The sequence below is a fragment of the Pelodiscus sinensis genome, chromosome 21 (assembly GCF_049634645.1).
Source record: "Pelodiscus sinensis isolate JC-2024 chromosome 21, ASM4963464v1, whole genome shotgun sequence".
NCBI classification, from domain to species: Eukaryota; Metazoa; Chordata; order Testudines; family Trionychidae; genus Pelodiscus; species Pelodiscus sinensis.
This window is the reverse complement of record NC_134731.1, coordinates 1,116,470-1,136,871: the sequence shown is the minus strand read 5'-3', so window position 1 is coordinate 1,136,871 and position 20,402 is coordinate 1,116,470. Positions and strand designations below refer to the sequence as shown.

Genomic DNA, 20,402 nt, shown 5'->3' with positions numbered 1-20,402 from the left:
TGAGTCAACAGTGTGCCCTTGTAGCCAAAAAGGCTAATGGCATATTAGGTTGCATTAACAGGAGCATTGCCAGCAGATCCAGAGATGTCATTATTCCCCCTTTATTCAGCTTTGGTGAGGCCACATCTGGAGTATTGTGTCCAGTTCTGGGCCCCCCACTACAAAAAGGATGTGGACGCATTGGAGAGGGTCCAGCGGAGGGCAACCAAAATGATTAGGGGGCTGGAGCATATGACTTATGAGGAGAGGCTGAGGGAGTTGGGTCTGTTTAGTCTGCAGAAGCGAAGAGTGAGGGGGGATTTGATAGCAGCCTTCAACTTCCTGAAGGGAGGTTCCAAAGAGGATGGAGAAAGGCTGTTCTCAGTAGTGACAGATGGCAGAACAAGGAGCAATGGTCTCAAGTTGTGGTGGGAGAGGTCCAGGTTGGATATTAGGAAAAACTATTTCACTAGGAGAGTGGTGAAGCACTGGAATGGGTTACCTAGGGAAGTAGTGGAGTCTCCATCCCTAGAGGTGTTTAAGTCTCGGCTTGACAAAGCCCTGGCCGGGTTGATTTAGTTGAGATTGGTCCAGGGGGCTGGACTTGATGACCTTCTGAGGTCTCTTCCAATTCTATGATTTCTGTGTGCTCCGGGAGTCAGCATGCCCTGACAAGATACGTATCTACTCACAATTAGGATGAATTAACTAAAGATCTCAAGCTTTTTAACTCACATGAGGGTGAAGCCAGTTTAGGAGGGCTAAACAAATTGCACCTGAAGTCCACATAAGGCATATCTGTGCTTGTTTCACTGTAGTTACTTACTGCAGGTCCACATTAGGCACATGCAATTACCTGGGACACTCCAGTATTGCTGCCAAGTCCCATGGTGACCCAAGTAAGCCGTAAGTGCACTCAATTGTTACCTAGGACTGCAGGGTCTCACCATCATGTATCCCTTCCACTCTGATTGTTTGGGTAACCAAACCCCCAAGCCAGTCACATGCTAGATGAGCCAGGTTAGACTTACACAGCTGCATAGAGGCCTCCCACTGCCGAATGGATGAATCCTCTCACAATTGTGTGCAAAATGAATGAAAGGATCTGAAAGAGGCAGAAACTGTGCTGAGCAGCAGTCCAAAGCCACCCCTCCACACTGCAGCTGCTGCTCCTCCAGTCCCAGGATAGACCTAAGCAGCTCCCAAAACAAAGTCCCTCACCCACTCAGATCAGCACAGGGGAGGAGAGATCTGGGATGGTGGCATTTGCTGACTCAGACTTGTCTTTTTCCTCTTGACAATTGTTATGCGTCAGCCAAATGTTGACAACAATTGCAGCCGAAGAGCACTCTCTCTCTCAAAGGCTCCACACAACAGGAGCATCTGGACTGCACCGGGGTGGGCAGTAATTTTTTATCAGGGGGCCAGTCCAAGAATTTGGTAAGTGCTCAAAGGCCACACTTGTCCATGATATTAATGGAGGAGGTGCAGGATGGAGGTTAGGTGCAGAAGGGAGCTCGGGGTAGAGGATTTGGATGCAGGAAAGGGTTATGACCGGAAGGAGGGGTGCAGGGTCTGAGAGCATGTTGTGACCTGGGGCAGGGAATTTGGGTTATGTGGGGCAGGGGTGTAGGAGATGGAGCAGAGGATTGGGGGAAGAAGGGGCTGAAGTTCCAGGTGCAGGCTCTGGCTGGGAGGTCCTTGCCTAGGCCAATACTGGCCAGTAGCTCAGCAGGAGCCTCGGGCAGGTTTCCTGCCTGCTGTGCTCCCACATGCTGCTCAAAGCTGGTTGTGGGGACCATGTGTTCTCAGCGCATCATGTGCACCTAAGGGGGAGCAGGCATCGCATGCAGCCTATGCAATAAGCACAGCCCAGGCAGCTCCCAGTGGCTGGTTCCTGGCTAATGGAACCCGGGAGAGGGGACAGCATATGAAGCCCTCCCCCAAGGGGCATGCACCGTGCAGAGCACATGGCCCCTGTAGCCAACCACTTGTAGTAGCATCCAGAGGTGTGGAAGACAGGGAGCCTGCCTCCGGCAGTGTGGGCTGGCGTTGGCAGGCTACATCCAGTCCATGGGCTGCATTTTCCCACCCCTGGATTACTCAGATCTAGCTAGCTAACCTGGACCTGATCCTACTTACTCCGGGAGGCTTTAGATCATGCCAGGTACCCCTGCCCTAAAAGTACAATCCCTCACTCTCCCCCTCTACCTTTCAGTGGTCAGAACCTTCTCCCTGACACTAACAGGATCCCATGCAGCTCACCTTCTGGTCATAATATCCTGTTCGTGCCTTAGGAGGCCTTCACCCCAAATTCCTAACTCTGACTGGAACTTGCTCCCCTTTCTGCCCAGGAGTATATCCCACTCTCGTCTGTGTCTGCAACAGGGACGAGAGCACTGGAAAGGTCGAAGAGCAGACAGGCCTGCAGGCCAGCTCTCTCCTAGGCTTACTGACTCACTTCCAACTTGATCCTCTAATGGCATCAAGAGAAATCAAAACCATTCCGTGCGTGCAGAGGGGTGAGGGAGGAGAGCAGCTGGCACCTCCCAGTGCATTCTGGGCTATAGAAATGTAGGGCAGATGGGAACTTGAGAGGTCACCAAGATCTACCCCTGATGTTTCATGCCTCTGCCAGGTGCATACCCCACATATGTAGAACCCTACTGAGTCCACAGGATGTCGCTGAGGACATCTGGCCCACAACTCGAACTGTGGCTGGCGTCTGTGCAGCTACCATGTGCTGCTTTACATATTTTCCAGGACCCCCTGGCTTGTCCGTAGCCCAGGCCTGGATTAACAGAGGCACCATTGACAGAGGTGGTGCTCGAGGCCTTGTTTATTTTAGATCAATGTGTGTGTAGTCCATAGACTTGCAAAGAAAGGCCTGAAAACATGAACACTGTGCAGAGCAACTCACATCTGCCTGAGCCTGCAGAGCACCTGCTGGAACAACCCTCTTAGCTGCCCCCATCCATTTAACTGGATCCGCTCAAACTCGCTGCTCTGGGGGACCCTGCCAAGCTAGCCCGGCAGAGGGCTGCACTGGGAGATGCAGCTCTGCCATTAGCCCACATTTCAGTATTGCCAACACCAGTGATTTGAGTCCCATCTTGGGACATCTAGCATCTTCCTAGACCTCCAGCTTCTGGCCGCAGAGGGCTATGGGGAGTCCCACCTGTAGAGTCCCCAGTGTCTGTGGTTAACAAAAAGAGCTGGACAAGTGGCTGAAAGCAGAGTTCTAAGCAGTAAACACGGGGGCCTGTTTCTTTGCCTGCAGGTTTTTGAGTCTGACTCATGATTTTTCAGTATGGTGGCAAATGCTGCATCCTGGCTCCATGGGAAAAAAGCAAGTCCTCCCTCCCTCCTTCCCACCACCGTGAGGTAAAGCCATGGGATGGGGAGTCTGGCCACGACCTGGGGCAGGGCCAAGGAAGACCCAGTCTGTCATCAAGAATAAGGCCAACCCAAGACATTCTTGCTTATCCAGAACCATTCACCCTCCAGAACCACTCCATTTGTGAAATACTCACCTGCAAAGGCAGGTTAGGAACAAGACAGGTAATTCCAAATCCAACTAGTAGCAGGTTGGTGAACACAAACGCTCTTGTGGCATTTGAAATCTTCTGAATCTGGCGATCACGTTTTTTCTTCTTCTTACCATCTCTGGAGGAAAAGCAAGGAATAGCTCACACAGGCAGCATAGCAGCGACTGGAACCCACAACTAGGGACTCGAGAAGTTAGAAGAAAAGAAACCAGAATTCCCAAACTGGCATATCTGAGTCTTGGCCTGTATTTGAGACTCCGGCCCATCTACAAGAGAAGTTGCACCATTTAACTAAAATAGATTATGACAATTTAGTTAAATTGGTGCAAATCCCTGTAAATTGAGAATTCATACTCCTCAATTTACAACAGGATTAGACAGGTTCATTTAATTGGAGCCATTACCGATATCTAGCTTGGACCCTGCAATGTGCTACGTACGGATTAACGTCACTCTCATCTGCCTCTTCTGGACCATCGTCACATTCCTTCAGCTTCCAGTCCATGATGTAGCCAATCAGAGGGGCAGTCATCAGGCAGAGCAGCTGCAACACCCCAAAAATGGAGGTGTAAAGACTCACTGCAGAGAAGAGAGATGTCATGAAGTCCCCTAGGAGGGCCCAGCAGTAACAAACAAGAGCAGTTAACTGGAACTTAACTTCATTTACAAGTTTAATTCTTATGCAAATGGTATGAACAAGGACATGGGCTGGTTCGCACATTACCTTTCACATCCTATGATTTAAACTACCAAATAATGGAGGTGCTAATTGTTCTTATCAGCCCGTTGTAAGTATTTGAACCATCTACTCCAGTGGTCCCCAACCTATAGAGGCTCCCGGGTGCCTGGGGGCGGGGCCACTCACGCTGGGCGCCCGGGGGGTGGAGCCACTCACGCGCCTGGGGGGTGGAGCCGCGCGTCCTGGGGCACGCCAGGGGCAGGGATGCCCTTGCACCCGGCGCCGGCATGTGCCCCAGGGCCGGGGCCACCTGGGGCCGGGGCCGGCACCGGCGCCCGCATGTGCCCCGGGGCTGGGGCCGCCCGTGCATGTCGCGCGCCTGGGGCCAGCGCCTCCAGTGCGCCGGCCCATGTTGTCGGCGGGCGCACACAAATGCCCCGGCGGGCACCATGGCACGCAGGCACTGCGTTGGGGACCACTGATCTACTCACTCTCTTTTTTCCTCCTTTCCTCCCCTCACCCCGCCTTCCCTTATTGGAGCTGGACTTCTAAAACTCCTGTCATCTGAAGAAGTGGGTTGTGCCTACAAAAGCTCACGATACCATCCACGTTTTGTTCGACTAGTAGCACCTTAAAGGCTATTCATTGTTTTTTACATTTTTCCTGTTACAGACTAACTCGGCTCCCCCTCTGAAGCTTTTAAACAGGAGCAGGTCCCATTTCATAACAACTGCTCATTTCGTCCCCCCAGGGCCCAGACCACTGGTAGCCTCAGACTCTGAGCAGTAAATTGGACAACACCCTCCCCCCAGAGTCCCAGATCAACCATCAGTTGCTCAGCAGGCTGACGCATTCCAATGGCTAAGCTGCACGTGTCCAACCTAGCCAGGCTGGCACTGCTTGGAAATGATCAAAACCAGCTGTCGCTAGTCCCGGGAGAATGGCACCTGGAAGCTGGTTAGTTTCCAGGATAGAGCAGTGGCCGACAAGTGGCACTACATTCTAGAGAGGCTTCAGGCTGCTAAGAGTCTGCCATCCCTGCTCTGAAGAGGAGCAAGTTCCTGCCTGCCAGCCTCCCCTCCCAGGCTCTGGGTTCCAGCTGGGCCTCCTCTGCTCTTGGTTTCCAATTCTTCCCTAGGGCTAGGAACTACTGGGGGAAGTGACCTGGGCAAGGAGGACCCAGAGTGGGAAAATAACCATGGTTTTGGGAAGACAGGTCCGCAGGAACAAACCCTCCCTAAACACAGAGCAGGTGGCTAGGGGCTGGTTTTGCATAGGGAAGGGTGGAGGGGGAAGCAGGGTTGCTAGTAAGGGAAGGGCCCAAGGGCTAACTCTCAGAAGAGACTGGTGATTGTTAGCCACACAGACTAGGGTCAGGGATGAGGTTAGCAAAGGGGGGAGTTTAACACAGTGGCCAGCAGTGCCTCAAGGGGGATCTGGACCCTTAGAGCTGTAACTGCCAGGTGCCCCACAGAAGCACTCAATAGCTCTGTACCACATGTATTAGACACACCATGCAGCCAGCCAGCCCTGACATACAGGAAGGGAAGGAAAGTTAGAACCGTGCTTAAAGTCACCCTGCTTACCTGTATCCAGCACTGCAGCAGCAAAGCAACAAAGCAGCAGCAGCAGCAGCAGCAGCAGCAGCAAGAGAGCAAATATGGAAAAGCGAAAAGAGGTTAGCAGCAGGAACCCTAGGAGCCTGTTATACCCCAGGACAGCCAGGGAAGCACAGGTTTGACCTCAGAGCAATTGCTTCATTCCACATCAGAACCCAAGATATAAAGAGAAGAGCTGACAAGCAGCATTGTGCAAGAGCTAGTGTGGGCTCAGAGAAAACTCTGCTGTCCTGCTCTGGTGAGTCACTGGGAATATTCCTCACAGTGTTCCCCCTCCCCCTCCTTCGCCACAGCTAAACAGGAGTCAGCGGAACACTTGCAGAAAGGGAACATTGCTGAGATGCATTAGCAGGGTGTCGTGAGCACAACGCGAGAAGCAATTCTCCTGCTCGACACCACACCAGTTAGGCCTCAACTGGAGAACCGTGTCCAGATCCGGGCACCACTTTTCAGGACAGGTGTTAATTTGGCAGGCTGCATCGGCCTGGTCCTATCCGGTTTTCTTTTCTTTCTTTTTTTTATTAGAGAGACAAATTGGACAAAGTCCAGAGAAGAGCAAAAAAATGATTCAAGGTCTAGAACGAAGAAAGGCACCTTGGGCAGTAGCTGCCCTGCATCCCTGGCATGTTCAGGGATATCTGTAGGGGGGGGTCAGTGTCTGCAGGTATCTGCCTGATGCCAGGAGTCACTGCATGTGTCATAATTGGGGCAGAGTAAGGAATCTGCAGCGCTAGTCCCCAGCACTGCTGCCCTTCCGGCAGATATGTCCTTATTCAAGCAACAAGCACGTCCGCACCTCAGCATTCCCCGACCCAGCCTAGCCTGCTGCAGTCCTGGCAAGACGTTCACCCCACGGCCCACAGCACTGCTCCCAGATCACTCCAGCCTTGACTTCTAGAGACCAACGGTGGAGACTGGGGAAGGGAGGGCAGAGAGGGAGAGTGTTCTCCTTGGAGCAACTGCAGGACCAGGCAGGGTAACAAACTAGAAGCAGGAGCCCTCTCTCAAAGCCAACTTCTGCTCAGAAGAGGCTCAGATAGCGATGGCAGGCCTCCGGGGGAGCAGAGCTGTATAGATCTCTACAGGCCTGGGAACTGTCTGTCCCCTCCACCCACACCCACACCCTTTCACAAGTCACGGTCTGGAGCTCCTCAAGGCAGGGACCTGGCGTGCCTCCGTCTTTGTGCAGTTCTCAACAGAATGAGCCCCAGATCCGGACTGACGCTAGGGTGCTACCCAAGATTGTGAATCTTACTTCTATGGCAGCAGGGAAAAAACAGGTTACGATAAAGATGCAGGCAAATTTCCTGCCTTCGATGCCACAGGTGTGCAGAAGAGGAGTGGACAAGAGGAGGATGAAGTCACTTAGGAGGTTAGTGCACCCATCTTTGCTCTCTTATCTGTGCAGGAAGCTGGACTTACAGGAAGTCTCAGTGTCAAATTCTAGCTAACTGATTTTACTTAGGGTTGCCAGATGGTTTCAACAAAAATACTGGACACACTTGACATGACATCACAATCAACATTCCATCTGATTTAGAAAATACCAGCCCATTCTATTTTCTCCATTTGTTTCCTGAACAGAAAGTTCAAATGCTGGAATGTCCCGTTCAAAACCGGACACCTGGCACCCCTAATTTTACTAGGGATGTTAAAAAGCGGATGTTTTGTAAGTGCGTAGCCACTGAAGATTTCAGCAGATACATATTTACACGCAGGGAGTGGAGGAGGTGGGAGCTAGCAGCCCCCCCGGTCCCGTGCACTGCAGCCTCTGATATGGAGGCAGTACACGTGGGGAGCCAGCTTAAAAGAAGAAATGTTAAGTGAATGAGAAGAATGGAACTCATTTTGAGAAAGGAATCCAACCCTGGGGTTTGTCCCATATGTTTAGTGTCTACACCAGCTGGAGGTGTGCCACAGAGAACAATAAAGTTCAAAATGGCTGCCCTTAAAGGGGCAGGCAACTATTTCCCCCCCCCCCCCCCAACTTCTCCTCCAAACATTTTGTTTTGTTTTTTTGCACTCAACAAAAAAACCTCGGTGTTCTCAAAAAAAAGTTATCGTTTGGTGTTCCTCGGTCTTAAAAAGTTTAAGAAACACTGTTCTACACTGCTTCTTGGACCAGGATAGAAAGAACCAAAGGCTACCGGCTGTCAAGCACTTGACTAAAGAAACAAAGCAATTCATGGAAAGCTGGGGCATTCTGAGTTTTCCATTTACTCTGCTCTCCTCCTCTAGTCTCATGATAGTTTTTGAAACAGGGCCTCTATTTTTCAGTTTCACAAATTCCAGATTTAACAAGTTCAATCTAGATTTTACTGTGCAAGACAAAACTGGGCAATATTTTATTTTGCAATTCAGAGTACTTGCAGTAAGCAAACTAAGCTAAAGTCCTCTTTCCTGCTGGCTTTCTTCTCTGCATCAGGCACTAGGAACATCAACAAACCACAGAACAGAAGCTGCCAGCCAGCCTCCCAGACACACAACATTACGCACAAGGCTATCATGATATCATTTCCCTCAGTGCTTTGGACTGAGTCAGAAAAAAAAATAAAATCTACTTTTAAACCATCTGTAGTTGAACTCAGCTGCTCTGTATTTTTGTTTGCTCATGACGAAAGAAAATTACCATGGGGAATGTGTTTTTATTACGGCCCTGCCTGACCTGCCAAACTTGGTAACCCCTGTTTAAGGACACAACATGGAAAGTATTTAATAAAAGGCTGGCTGAAAATAACTTGACATTCGAGCGTGCACCTTGCTATTTGACATCTTGTTGCCCCTCTGGTTTTAGCAGGGTCCAGCCACCCATCAGAACATGACAGCAGCTGTCAGTTACACTCTGGGGACCGGCAGCTACTCCAACTGGCATCTGGGGACTAGTAAGAACCAACATCTCCAGTAGGGAACAGTCAGCGTCAACCCTCCGTTTCAAGGGGCGAGTGAGAATCCTGGTGTTAGCTTACCCGTCTCCAGGTCTCCTTCCACAAGGAATCCCAGGATGTTGTTCATGGCTCCCATGTAGAAGATGAGCCGCAGCTGAGTGACGCACATGGTGATGAGGCTGAGTAGCAAAATTGGGCTGAAGACACTGTGCATAAACGATGGGGATGCTGCAGAGGAAACGAGAGTCTCTAACGAAGGCAGCCTCTAGCAATGGCCTGACATCAGCTAGTCATCTACTGGCTACATCCCACAAACAAAAGAGTATAGGGAGAACAATGGGGGGCTCAAGCCAGTGACAAACTTGTGCAGCAGGGACTCCCCAAAAAAGAACAATGAGGGGAGGACAATGACAAGTAGCTGTAAGAATTCAGAGCATCAGTCTTTAGCAATAGCAGCTCACATGTTACATACTGTCTAAGTAATACTGACAGCCACCCAGACATCTGCCAGGCAGCAGCCTTGGAACCTGTGCATGCATATGGGGGGTTTTCAATACCTGGCTGAGCAATGAGGAGTTGCACATTAGGGTTGTAAAATAGCATTTAAAATATTAACCGCCTGCTGTGGGGTCCTGGTCCAGCCAGGCACCAGTTAACCCATTACCAGTAGGCACCACCCAGTCAGGGTCACCCGTTTACATTCCGATTGCAAGTGAGAGTGAAATTCACCTCACGTAGGGGTCTGCACAAGGCTTAGTTCTTACTCTGAGGGTGTAAGTGGTGCACGAGTGAATGTCACATGTACAAATCCAGAAGCAATACCTGCACTGTCTGCTTGACACTTCACTTCCAGGTCCACCGTTGACAGACAGAGTTTGTTGCCATCTTGAGCTGCCAGCTCCTTAGGGTTCTTCATGGAGCTCCCCACACTCAGACGACGTCCCACTGTGGTCACCTGCTTGTAAAACTGTTTCCCTGTAATTTTGTGGTCAAATCCTAGCCAGTTGAACTTGATCTTCACTCTGTGATGCAGCAGAAAAAGACTGAAAGCTGCAAAGCAGGGCTGAGATTCGTGGACTGATCTAAACACTCTTGAGTCCTGTGGCACCGTAAAGACTAACACATTTATTAGGGCATAAGCTTTTGTGGGCCGATGAATTGAAGTGGAAGTTACAGAGGCAGGGGTATATATAAGAAAAAGGTACTTGTGTTAATGAGGCTAATTAAGTCAGCGTGGAAATGGCTCATTCAGCCGCTGATGTGGAGATGTGACTGTCAAGAGGGGAAATTGCCTTTGTAATGCATTAACTAGTTAAGATCCTTATTCGGTCCTAAGTTGATTGTACTAAATTTGCAAATTAATTCCAGTTCAGCTGTCTCCCTTTGTAATCAGAGTTTGAAATTCTTTGGTAGAAGGATGGCTACTTTTAAATCCATCATTGAATGTCCAGCGAGGTTCAAGTGTTCTCCTACAGGCTTATGTGTGTTCCCATTCCTGATGTCTGATTTGTGTCCATTCATCCTTTGGTGCAGAGAATGGCTGGTTTGGCCGGTGTACATGGCAGAGGGGCGCTGCTGGCACTTGTTGGCGTGTATCACATTAGTGGAGGAGCCCCTGATGGTGTGGCTCATGTGGTTAGGTCCTGGGATGGTGCTGCTTGTGTGGGCAGAGTTGGCACCGGGGTTTGTTGCAGGGATAGGTTCCTGGGTGAGTGTTTCTGTGCTGTGGTGTGTAAATATAAATACATCTGTAAGGTTAGAAATAAATGTATGTTCCACTGAATGTATGTATGCCTCCCTCAGAGATTGGGCCCTGCAACTGATCCAGCCCAGCGGTGCCTAGTTCCCTAAAAGTGGAAGCAGCACTTACGTGTAGTCCATGTCTTCTGGTCCGGGGAATGGCTCCAGGGGCCAGTTGAAGAAACAGTTGAAGAAAACTAGCCCTGCACAGGATGCCCAGACAATCAAAATGAGGATGAAGGAGACACCGAAGTCATAGATAACCTGGAATTCACAGTGGAATAAGCACGTTAGCACAAATACCTACACTCTAATGTGCGTGGACATCCATGTGGGAGGAAATTGGGGGGGTAGGAGGGGAAGCTTGTGGCATTTAAAAGCCAAGGCTGAAGAAATTCTGTTACCTCATGTATTTATCCTCCCAACCCGCCTGTCAAGTCAGGCAGGACTTCTAGCCCCATTTAAAATGACTTGCCCAAGGTCACTCAAGAAGTCTGTGGCCCAGTCAGGAAATGAGCACAGGGCTCAAGTGTCCCAGCTTAGCACCAGCCTCTGGACCAGCCTTTCTAATTACCGTCACGCAGCAAGGAGCCCGGATGAGCCAAACTGGTCAGTGCTCAGAGTTCCACAGCCTCACCTTGATTCCAGGAAAAGTGACCGCCGAGGATGCGTAGGAGCCAATCATCAGCGCAATGAACGTGGACCGAAGGTCACCGAACATGTTGGGCAGCTGCAGGGAGAAGAAAAAGACACTCACTGAACCTGGACTAGCAGGAGAGGGGAGAGAGGAAAGTTGCTTTGAGAAGCACCAAAGATTTAAGCTTCTGGATCTAGGAAACGGAAGAAAATGTTAATTATTCCGGAACAGATCTGGCTTCAACAGTAGCCTGGGCTGCAGAGGGGCTGTGGAAGTGGGGTGTTCCCTCCTGGCCAGGGCTTGTCTACACGGGGATGTTTGCAAGTAGACCGATCCCGGTAGGTCAAGGCCAGAATAAGAGTGTCCATGCAGGGCATCAGAAACCAGCTTTTACACAGCAAAACAGCCATGGTCTTCCCAGAGAGGGGTCGGTCCTCACTCCTGCACCGCCCACACCCCCTCTCTATTTTCCAGCCAGTTTCCACATCCAGCTCGTATCCACCATCTTTCTCTACAGCAGGGGCAGGCACTCCGGCCCTCAGGCTGCACCCATCCCATCAGCCACTGTGATCCGGCTCTCGAGCTCCCTCTGGGGAGCAGGGTCTGGAGCTTGCCCTGCTCAGTGTGTACCCTGGCTCTGCCCAGCTCCCAAAAGCAGCAGCCTGCCTCGCGCCAGCTCCTATGCACAGGGCCAGCCCAAGGGCTCTGTGCACTGTCCCTGCCCCAAGCACCACTCACACAGCTCCCATTGCCTGGGAAATGCAGCCAATGGCAGCTGCAGGGCTGGCACCTACAGGTGGTGGGGGAGTGCACAGAGCCACCTGGCCATGACTCCACATGGGGGACATGCCGCTGCTTCGGGGAGCTGTCGAGGTCAGCACAGCCCAGAGGCTGCACTGAGCCCCCTGCCCCAGCCCAGAGCCCCTTCTCATCCTCCGAACCCCCCCTATAGCTCCCTCCTGGATCCCAGAGCCCACCCCCCCCACCCCTAGCTCCCTCCTGCACCCTAAACTCCTCAGTTCTGGCCCCATCCACACTCCAAGCTGGAGCCCTCACCCCTCCTGCACCCCAGCTGTAATGACATGAGTGTTCATGAGGCTCCATATGATTGCCATACCCTCGTGATGTCCATAACGTTTGCCCACCCCTGCTACACCCCTCTGTCCATCAGAGTCCTGTCTATTAGTGAGACAAGGGGAGATGAATCAAGATTTAGCTCCCCAACCTCGGGCAAGCCCAACCCAAGGTACCGATCCCCACCACTTCCTTGCCTAGGATTTCTCATTCTCCACATCCCAGCACCCTGTACAGTGTGCACAGCCAGCCATGCACTGCTCGCCAAGCACAGAGCCAGGCGGGACTGCTGACCCCCACCACAGAGCTTCTCCAACCGGGCGGGGCTGGCTGCGGCCAAAGCCCAAGCACTTCAGGCCTGGGGTGGAGTTTAGGTTACAGGCCCCCTGCCAGGGCTAAAGCCCTGGGCTTTGGCTTAGCCCCGCCCAGAGCAGTAGGGCTTGGGCTGCCTGAAAGGGGCTGCAGCGCAGTGAAGTGGGAGCACCCCAGAGCTATTCAGCCCCCCTGGACCCAGGCCGTTAGACTGCCCTGAACTCCGGCCTGAAAGGGGGGGGCGTCCCTTTCTAACGGGCATCTGGATGCAAAACCTGCCACTGAGGGAGACTCCACCACAGTCCTTGGGAAGCTGTTCCAGTCGCTGATCGGCATCACTTCAAAAATGGACAGAAAATTCAGATGCAAATGCAAACGCCAATGCTGCCGGGCTGAGAGCCTGCCCTCCTTCAGCCTGGAGCAGGGACCGCTGGTGTTGGGCTGCTTAGCTCCCCGGGGACGGGCATGGTCGGTTACAACTCCTCCGAGCGGCTCTCTTCAGCAAGCTGCACTGAAGCCCACGCGCCAGTTTCTAACCAGGCCCCAAGCTCCCTCTCTGACGGCTCCTGCAAGTTCACACATTGCTACGGGTTCTCGCCCAGGTCATGCGCATCCAGGGCAGAGTTCATCTTGGCACACGAAGGGGCTACATACACAATGGCCTTTCTTGGACCCAGTGGGGCCACGGGACTGGAGCAGCGCGGCACTCCACTTCCCTACTGTGCTGTGTAAACGTGCCCATCGGGAAGTGGCCCCTAAAAGCCCATCTCAAGTTTGGGACTGAAGTAATTCCGGCCAGTCACTCCACAGCGCAGTTAACGGGACTTGGGCTGGCGCCATGTACGGCCACCAACAGGAAAGCCACCGAGGTTCAGCTAAAGGGACGGTTCTCCCAAGTCTCTGCTGTGGAGGCAATGCCCTGAGCGGGAGGGAAGAGCCTTTTTCCTCATTCTGCAGCAACCCCCCCCCCCCCCCCCCTCACTCTGGCAGGCAGCAGCTGCTGCCACAAGCTTCACAACAGCCCAGCTGGCTCAGCTCAAGGAAGGCTGCTGCAATGCAGGGCCTCTGGAGCAGCAGCAAAAGAGCGCGACGCAGAAGATTCAGTATTTCAACAGCCGCAGAGGGAGAAGTCCCCACTACTAATAGCCTGGGAGTTTGGTTTTTTAAAATCCAGTCTCTCGAATTGCTCACCTGCTGCTTGGAGACAGAAATACTGCTCCACATACAGCGACTCTTCGTGGTTCTCATCTCAAAGTGAGTTCCAGGGTTAAAAGGGCCTCAGCCATGGCATGAGCCGGGCAGCCCTCCACTGCGTTCAGTGGCTGTGGGGATCACTGCCGCTCCAAACAGCGGGCTGGGCTCCCCAGCAGGGTTCCAACAGGGGATGCAGAGGCGACGCTTGCAGGTGAGGGCAGGACGCAGCACCCACTGGTGTCCTCCCCCAAGGGTGCACAGAGAGCCTCTGAGCAGCATGCAAGGCTGTGGCAGTCAGGCAGCGTCTCCCACTAGCCTGCAGGAGATTAGCCGCCGGGGGGGGGCATGGCAGGTGGGATCCAAACATCTGGTGGGATGGACCCAGCCCACAGGCCGTATTTTGCCCACCCATTCTCTAGAAAGAAGCTGGCCCTTGTCCCGTCAGGAATTCAACTCCTGTTTATTTAAACTTTGCAATACCCTAAGCCTACACAATTACAGCAGCTGCGGGAGGGGAACACAGCTGCTTTGTGGTTTGGTTTCCTCTCAAAGCCACAGAGCTCACACAGTCTTCCCCCTCACACAGCACAGAAGCAAGACTCAATGCTGGGGCTACGGCTACACTGTAGCCTTCTTCCAGAAAAGCTTATGCAAATGAAGCAGGGAGTGGATATCACCACACTTCAATTAATTAGCAGCCACTTTTGCGCAAAAAGGAGCTGTGTAGACGGCTCCTTTTTGTGCAAAGACCCCTCTTGCGCAAGAGCCGTTCTTCCTGAAACAATGAGGCAGGACAGTTCTTGGGCAAGAGGGGTTTTTGCGTAAAAAGGAGCCGTCTACACAGCTCTTTTTTGCACAAGAGCCTCTTGCGCAAAAGCACATGCTAATTAATTATGCAAATGAAGCATGGCGATATTCCATGCCACACTTCATTTGCATAAGCTTTTCCGGAAGAAGGTTACAGTGTAGCCATAGCCCGGGTGACACCTCTGCCACAGTGGCAGGTTCCGTCAGATACCAGAAGGGACAGCAGCAAGGGAAGGCAGCACCTGCCCACCTCTCTGCGCTAGGGCAGGGTTTTGAGAAAAGCAGAGCACAGCTGCTATTTAGACACTAAATAAGTAGCTGGATTTTTCAGCTGCCCTGAACCTGAGCTGTGGGCCTATTTGAAATCATGGGATGGTGGGCGGGCTTCGCCCGCCCACCTTCTAAAAGCCCCTCCCCAACCTTATGGGAGGGACACTGGACCCATGTTCAATTGATTTCTGTGGGAGGAAGAACTGACACTAAGAGGAAAGTCTTCAAAACAGGCCAGGAAAAGGGCTCTGCTGCCATCCTCCTTCCATATCCTGTTTTCAGTGCTGCTGATCCTCCACACAAAGCGTTTTTCTCAAAGCTCCAGCCACTAGGGCCAGGCAGTTGTACAATCGTCAGCTTCCACTAGTTAAAAACCAGAATTTTTTCTAGCTCTCATGGTTGCAGAAAAGACTTGATACAGGGCACCACTGCAGACAGACAGTTAAGGCGAGAAGGGAGCATTTTATTGAGTCTCTCTGGCCTGTTTCTCCAGGAGATGAATGTCACTCAGCACTTTCTGAATCAAGCTGTACCTTTGGCTAAGCTACAGCTCCTCTTTTAGGGCAATCTGGATTTAAAGATCTCACGAGGCAGCGAACCACTACCACCCCAGCACACCAGTCCATGGCTAATCAATCTCAGCATCCTCAGTTTGCCCCTTCCTTCTCATCTGAATTGCTGTCGCTTCAGCTTCCAGCCATGGGGCTTCGTTATGCAAAGACCCATCCCCCGGCAGCAATTCTTTCCTCGCCGCGATACTACTGACAGCGACCCTGTCACCTCTTGGGGGAACTGCACACGCTGAGCTGCTTCTCCCCCTCTCTCTCTCTCTCTCTCATCAGACAAGATATTTTCTAGATCCAGAAGCTTCTTGACTTCCGTTTAACCCTTTCTAATCTTGATGTGGCACCAAAACTAGACACAGGATTCCAGTAACGGCCTCACCCATGCTGTATGCCAGTGCCCCCATCTGTCCCACTCCCCATGCACCTCTCATCCACTTCCTGACTGCTCCCCCGCATTCCCACCACTTTTGGCGCACCACAAATGCCAATTGGCGCTCTGTCTCCACTCTTCCCCCTCCCTCCCAGAGCTGGAACCCTGTGAATCAGCTGTTCGCGGAAAGGGGAGGAGCAGGGATGGAGCACAAGTCAGGCTCTGAAAGTGCGGGAAGGGCGGGGGAGCAGCAGGTAAGTGTGAGGGAGGGGGCCCGTAGGCTGCATGCGACCCACTGAGATGGAGGGCCACGCATACGGCCCCCTTACTAATGGTGGTTGCCCAGCGCTGCTGTATTCAGTAATAGCACCACTGATCTACGCCTATACCATGCGCCTCTGCTTATGCAACTCAGACAGCATCGGGCTCTCAGCACAGAGCCCTGCTCAGCCAGTGGCACCACATCCTCTTTGTCCCTTCCTGAGTCACCGGTATTCCAGTTCTAGTCCCCACCCTCTACAGTCAACTTCTGATTAAAGGCCTAGCCACAGCTTTGAACACTTTGGGGGGCACCATTGAGAGGTGAGCTACAAAGCATGTTTGTCTTCTTGCATCTTGGTAGCACAGGAGTGTGGCAAGAGAGGGCTCCATTTGCTCGGGGGCTTGGGGGACTTTAAAAGATCTGACTTCCTGGTTGTTGCTGGAATGACTGGAGAGAACGAACGGGAAATCCAGGAGGCTGAAACGTGTGCATCTGGGGGAAGGCATTTTTAGTCCATGTCTGAACTTTGTTTTGTTAATAGCTCTTTAACCTGGACACCTTCCAAGTCGGAGGGACGTGTTCTCTCTGTAAGTACAGGCAGTCCCCGGGTTACATGGATCCGACTTACATCGGATCCCTACTTACAAACGGGGTGAGGCAACCCCGCACTAGCTGCTTCCCCCCAGCAGACCAGGGAGACGTGAAGCTAGCGCCCCCCCCCAGCAGACCAGGGAGACGCGGAGCGGCTTTTCTCAGCAGACACCTCAGCTTGAGAACAAAGGACTGAGGGAAGTGAGGTGTGGGAGAATAAAACTGAGCCCTGGAGAAATGTTTGGCTAGAGTTTCCCCTACAATATGTACCAGTTCCAACTTACATACAAATTCAACTTAAGAACAAACCCACAGTCCCTATCTTGTACGTAACCCGGGGACTGCCTGTATTGCAGCCCATGGCGAGAGGAAGCTCCCGTCCCACTTCTCCAGGAAAAAAGAGCCCAACTTGCCATTCCAAGTACTGCCTGGCAATTACGCCACTGCTCAGGCTGAGCACAAACTTGTTTTCTGTCCTAGCCTCATATTAGAGCGCAACTGCTTTTCCTTCTTCATGCTGCCGCCTTTAAGGGACCCTCTGTGGTAACTGAGCACATGTTTATCTCCAGAGCCGAGCGGTTTGGCTTGAGCTCCCTGTGTTGCTGTCAGCCACCAGCCCGGATTCCTCTGTGTCCATTTCCAAATGCCTGCTAGCAGTGGCTAAGTCCAAGCCACACCCTAGAAATCGCTGCATTGTCCTGTGCCCACAGGCAGAGTCCGTCTGATCCCTTCCCGCAATGGGAACACCATGGCCCTCCCAACCTGTCCAGGCAGCCAGGGAACAGACCGAGCAGGCTCCGAGCGGAGCTGATCAGAGGCACAATACAGCCGGCCAGTTGCTTTCTATGACACTCAAGGATTGGTTACCAAAAAGGCTTCAGAGTTAGGAGGCAAAGGTCATACTAAGAATGGAAAATCCCGTTTAATTTGTTAACCGATTAACTGTGACGTTCAACAGGTTAACCAATTAAGGGGGATGGGCTGGAGTCCCCCTTCCTGTCGCAACCCCTGTCTGCTTCCACTCCCCTCCCCTCCCCGCCCTGCCCCAGTTAACCGCAACTGGTTAACCTTTGACCTTTCACATCCCTCTCATGCACAGGCTCCTACATCTTGTTCCTCAGAGAAGGAACTTCCCCCAACTCTGCTGTTCACATGCACCATCCTTCCACAAGCGTCACCAGCTACCCAGGGGAGCGGACACCTCCACAGCCCCATGGTTCAGCTCTGTGCTCCAGGGAGAGGAGCAGCCAGCCCTGAGCAGCGCCTGGCCCACAGAACTCCCCCCAGCCCTCAAAGCCCACGGAGCATGCAGCACAGCGCTCTGGTGGCATTTAAAGCGCTATTGCACTGCCAGCAGTCCCGGGCCCTGTGAATCACCGAGCCCTGGGGCAACTGCCCCCATCGCTGGACCTGCCTCCACCCCAGCTGACAGGTGGCAGGACAGACTCCCCCAGCCAGTAGAACAGGGGAGTTTATCACTTCTCCAGGATGCAGCACAGCACAGATGGAATCTGGTTTCAGGGCAGGCCCAGGATGCCTCAGCCCCCTTGAGATGGGGGAGCCTGGGCCCCTAAATCCCAGCCCCTTTCCTAGGCTGCTTCCTCCATGATTCCAGACAGAAACTCAAACTCTCTTCCAGCCCTGCCCCCCAGCCCAGTGCTGGTCTCCACCACCCTCCCTTTGTCTCTGCCTGGGCGGCTGTGCCTGGGTGTCTGGGCTAATCCACATTTGGGCGAGTCAGTGAGAATCTCCCATCCCAGCGCAGGGGGACCCCGGGTCACAGAGCAGACAGCCCCCCACTACGCTACAACAGGTAAGAACATAAGAACAGCCGTACTGGGTCAGACCAAAGGTCCATCTAGCCCAGTATCCTGTCTACTGACAGTGGCCAGCGCCAAGTGCCCCGGAGGGGGTGGACCGAAGACAATGATCAAGCGATTTTGTCTCCTGCCATCCCTCTCCAGCCTCTGACAAACAGAGGCCAAGGACACCATTTTATCCCCTGGCTAATAGCCTGTTATGGACCTAACCTCCATGAAATTATCTAGCTTCTCTTTAAACTCTGTTCTAGTCCTAGCCTTCACAGCCTCCTCTGGCAAGGAGTTCCACAGGTTGATTACGTGCTGTGTGAAGAAGAACTTCCTTTTATTAGTTTTAAACCCGCTACCCATTAATTTCATTTGGTGTCCTCTAGGTAGGACAAACTTACACTTCACTGGGCCTAAGGGCAGCAAGGAGGGCACCTGACCTATACACAGTATCTTTGTGCCCTGAGGTGGGTTCCACCCACTGGCAGGCAATGGTGAGGGTGGGGCCACAGCCCTGGAGGGAACAGGCAACTCAGCTCAGTGCTGTGACCCATCTCGGGAGGGCTTGAAGCCTCATCAGCACCAGCCATTGAAGGACCCGCTCCTTTGAGCGGATAGAAGCTGGATGAAAACTTGCCTTGCCTGGCTCCCAGCCCACTGCCCTTTTTTTAAAGCCATCTAGAGGAAGTAGCCACTTCCCCCAGAACCGCAGCTGCACAAATTCACGCCGGCCCCAGAATCTGCACTCCCAGCCCAGGCAGCATGGCAGGCCTTGCAGCTGGAGGGGTGGTGAAGTCACCTGGGTTTTTCTCAGGACCTACCCAACAGGGCTGGACTAAGGGGTGGGCTAGCCAGGCAGTTGCCCAAGGCGTCCCTCTATGGGGGGCGCCCAGCTCCCGGTGGGCTGCAGCGACTGCCCGGGGCAGGGGCCGTGTTAACCCCCAGAGCACCAGCCAGCAGCGCCCTTCCCCCCATGGCCGCAGGGCCCTGCATGGCCAGGCGCAGCCCGCCCCATGCGGCCCCGGGCTGCGCACCATCGGCGGTGGCCGGGCCGATGGGACAGCACGTGCATCCGCCCATGCGCCCCGGGGGCAGGCCCCCAGAGGCGGGGCTGGGCGCCTGGGGCACCAAAATGGCTCGGGCCGGCCCTGCTACTCAAGCAGCTGTGCACCCGCAGCTCCTTCCTGTACCAGCCAGGATGGGCTCCTCACCCCGCAGGAAACTCAGCCGCTGCCACTGGCCTTTGGGCAATGAAGGTCAAACTCTTCAGGACTGCTTGTTTCCAGCACACCTCTGCATCTGCCCCAGAGAACTGCAACGCCTCTCTCCAAAACACGCAGGCGCCGACTGTCCCCTGCACACACCTTTCTGCATACAGCTCCAGGCTCACAGCCGGACAGGGCCTCCCCCTCGCTGCCAGCAACTGCACGCCCAAACGAGACTGTCTGCAGGCAAATCAGGCTGATGTGTGTGGAAATGCTGGTTTGGGGGCACAGAGACATGAGTGCCCAGCTGGAGACTAGCTTAGACATGCTGGGCCTGTGGCCACAGCCTGGGGCTCAAAGGGTCACAGAGGAGCTTTGCAGGGCACTCACACCAGTCCAGATGAGCTCTGGCAGACAGAGGGCCCCAGCAGGCTCTGCAGAAGGGTTTCCGATTCTCCTCTCTACGCTTGTACGGCCTGACCTCCCCTCGGAAGCGAGTGTCCTTTTCACTCCTCGCACGTGCACCCACGGCAGCCTCAGTAGGCTGCTGCGTTTCTCTTTCCATGCAAGCTCTGGACGCAGGAGCTGCTCACGTGCACTACTAGAGAGGGACAACACGAAGCAGCCAAGTGCCCTATTCCCTGCGATTCCCATGTGGCAGAGCACAACCACGTCCCCAGGAGCACGGACAAGTCAAAGCGGGTTCGGTTCTAGATCACCCTCTACCAGCAAGAAGCAGAGGAGCACATCTGGAGGCCTGCAGCCTGGCTTGCTATTACCTGTGTGTGGTAGCAATGTTTGATAGCGGGTAATTGAATAGTTGTGTAACTGCAGGAAATCTTAGTGGTGACACAGC

At 53.2% G+C, this 20,402-nt stretch overlaps 1 protein-coding gene across 2 annotated transcripts in view; it reads right to left on the bottom strand.

Moving 5' to 3' along the window:
- The window catches only part of SLC43A2 (solute carrier family 43 member 2), a 45,846-nt gene that overhangs the window by 7,669 nt on the left and 17,775 nt on the right, over nt 1-20,402 (bottom strand). Inside the window, exons 6-12 of one of the 2 annotated variants that reach the window (XM_075904485.1) lie at nt 11,088-11,180; nt 10,581-10,714; nt 9,533-9,732; nt 8,792-8,938; nt 3,968-4,106; nt 3,513-3,645; nt 1,011-1,084 (exon numbers count right to left, since the gene is read on the bottom strand). In XM_075904485.1, coding sequence (XP_075760600.1) covers nt 1,011-1,084; nt 3,513-3,645; nt 3,968-4,106; nt 8,792-8,938; nt 9,533-9,732; nt 10,581-10,714; nt 11,088-11,180 — 920 coding nt within the window. The remainder of the gene's footprint in view (nt 1-1,010; nt 1,085-3,512; nt 3,646-3,967; nt 4,107-8,791; nt 8,939-9,532; nt 9,733-10,580; nt 10,715-11,087; nt 11,181-20,402) is intronic. The other variant, XM_075904486.1, reaches the window with a different exon arrangement.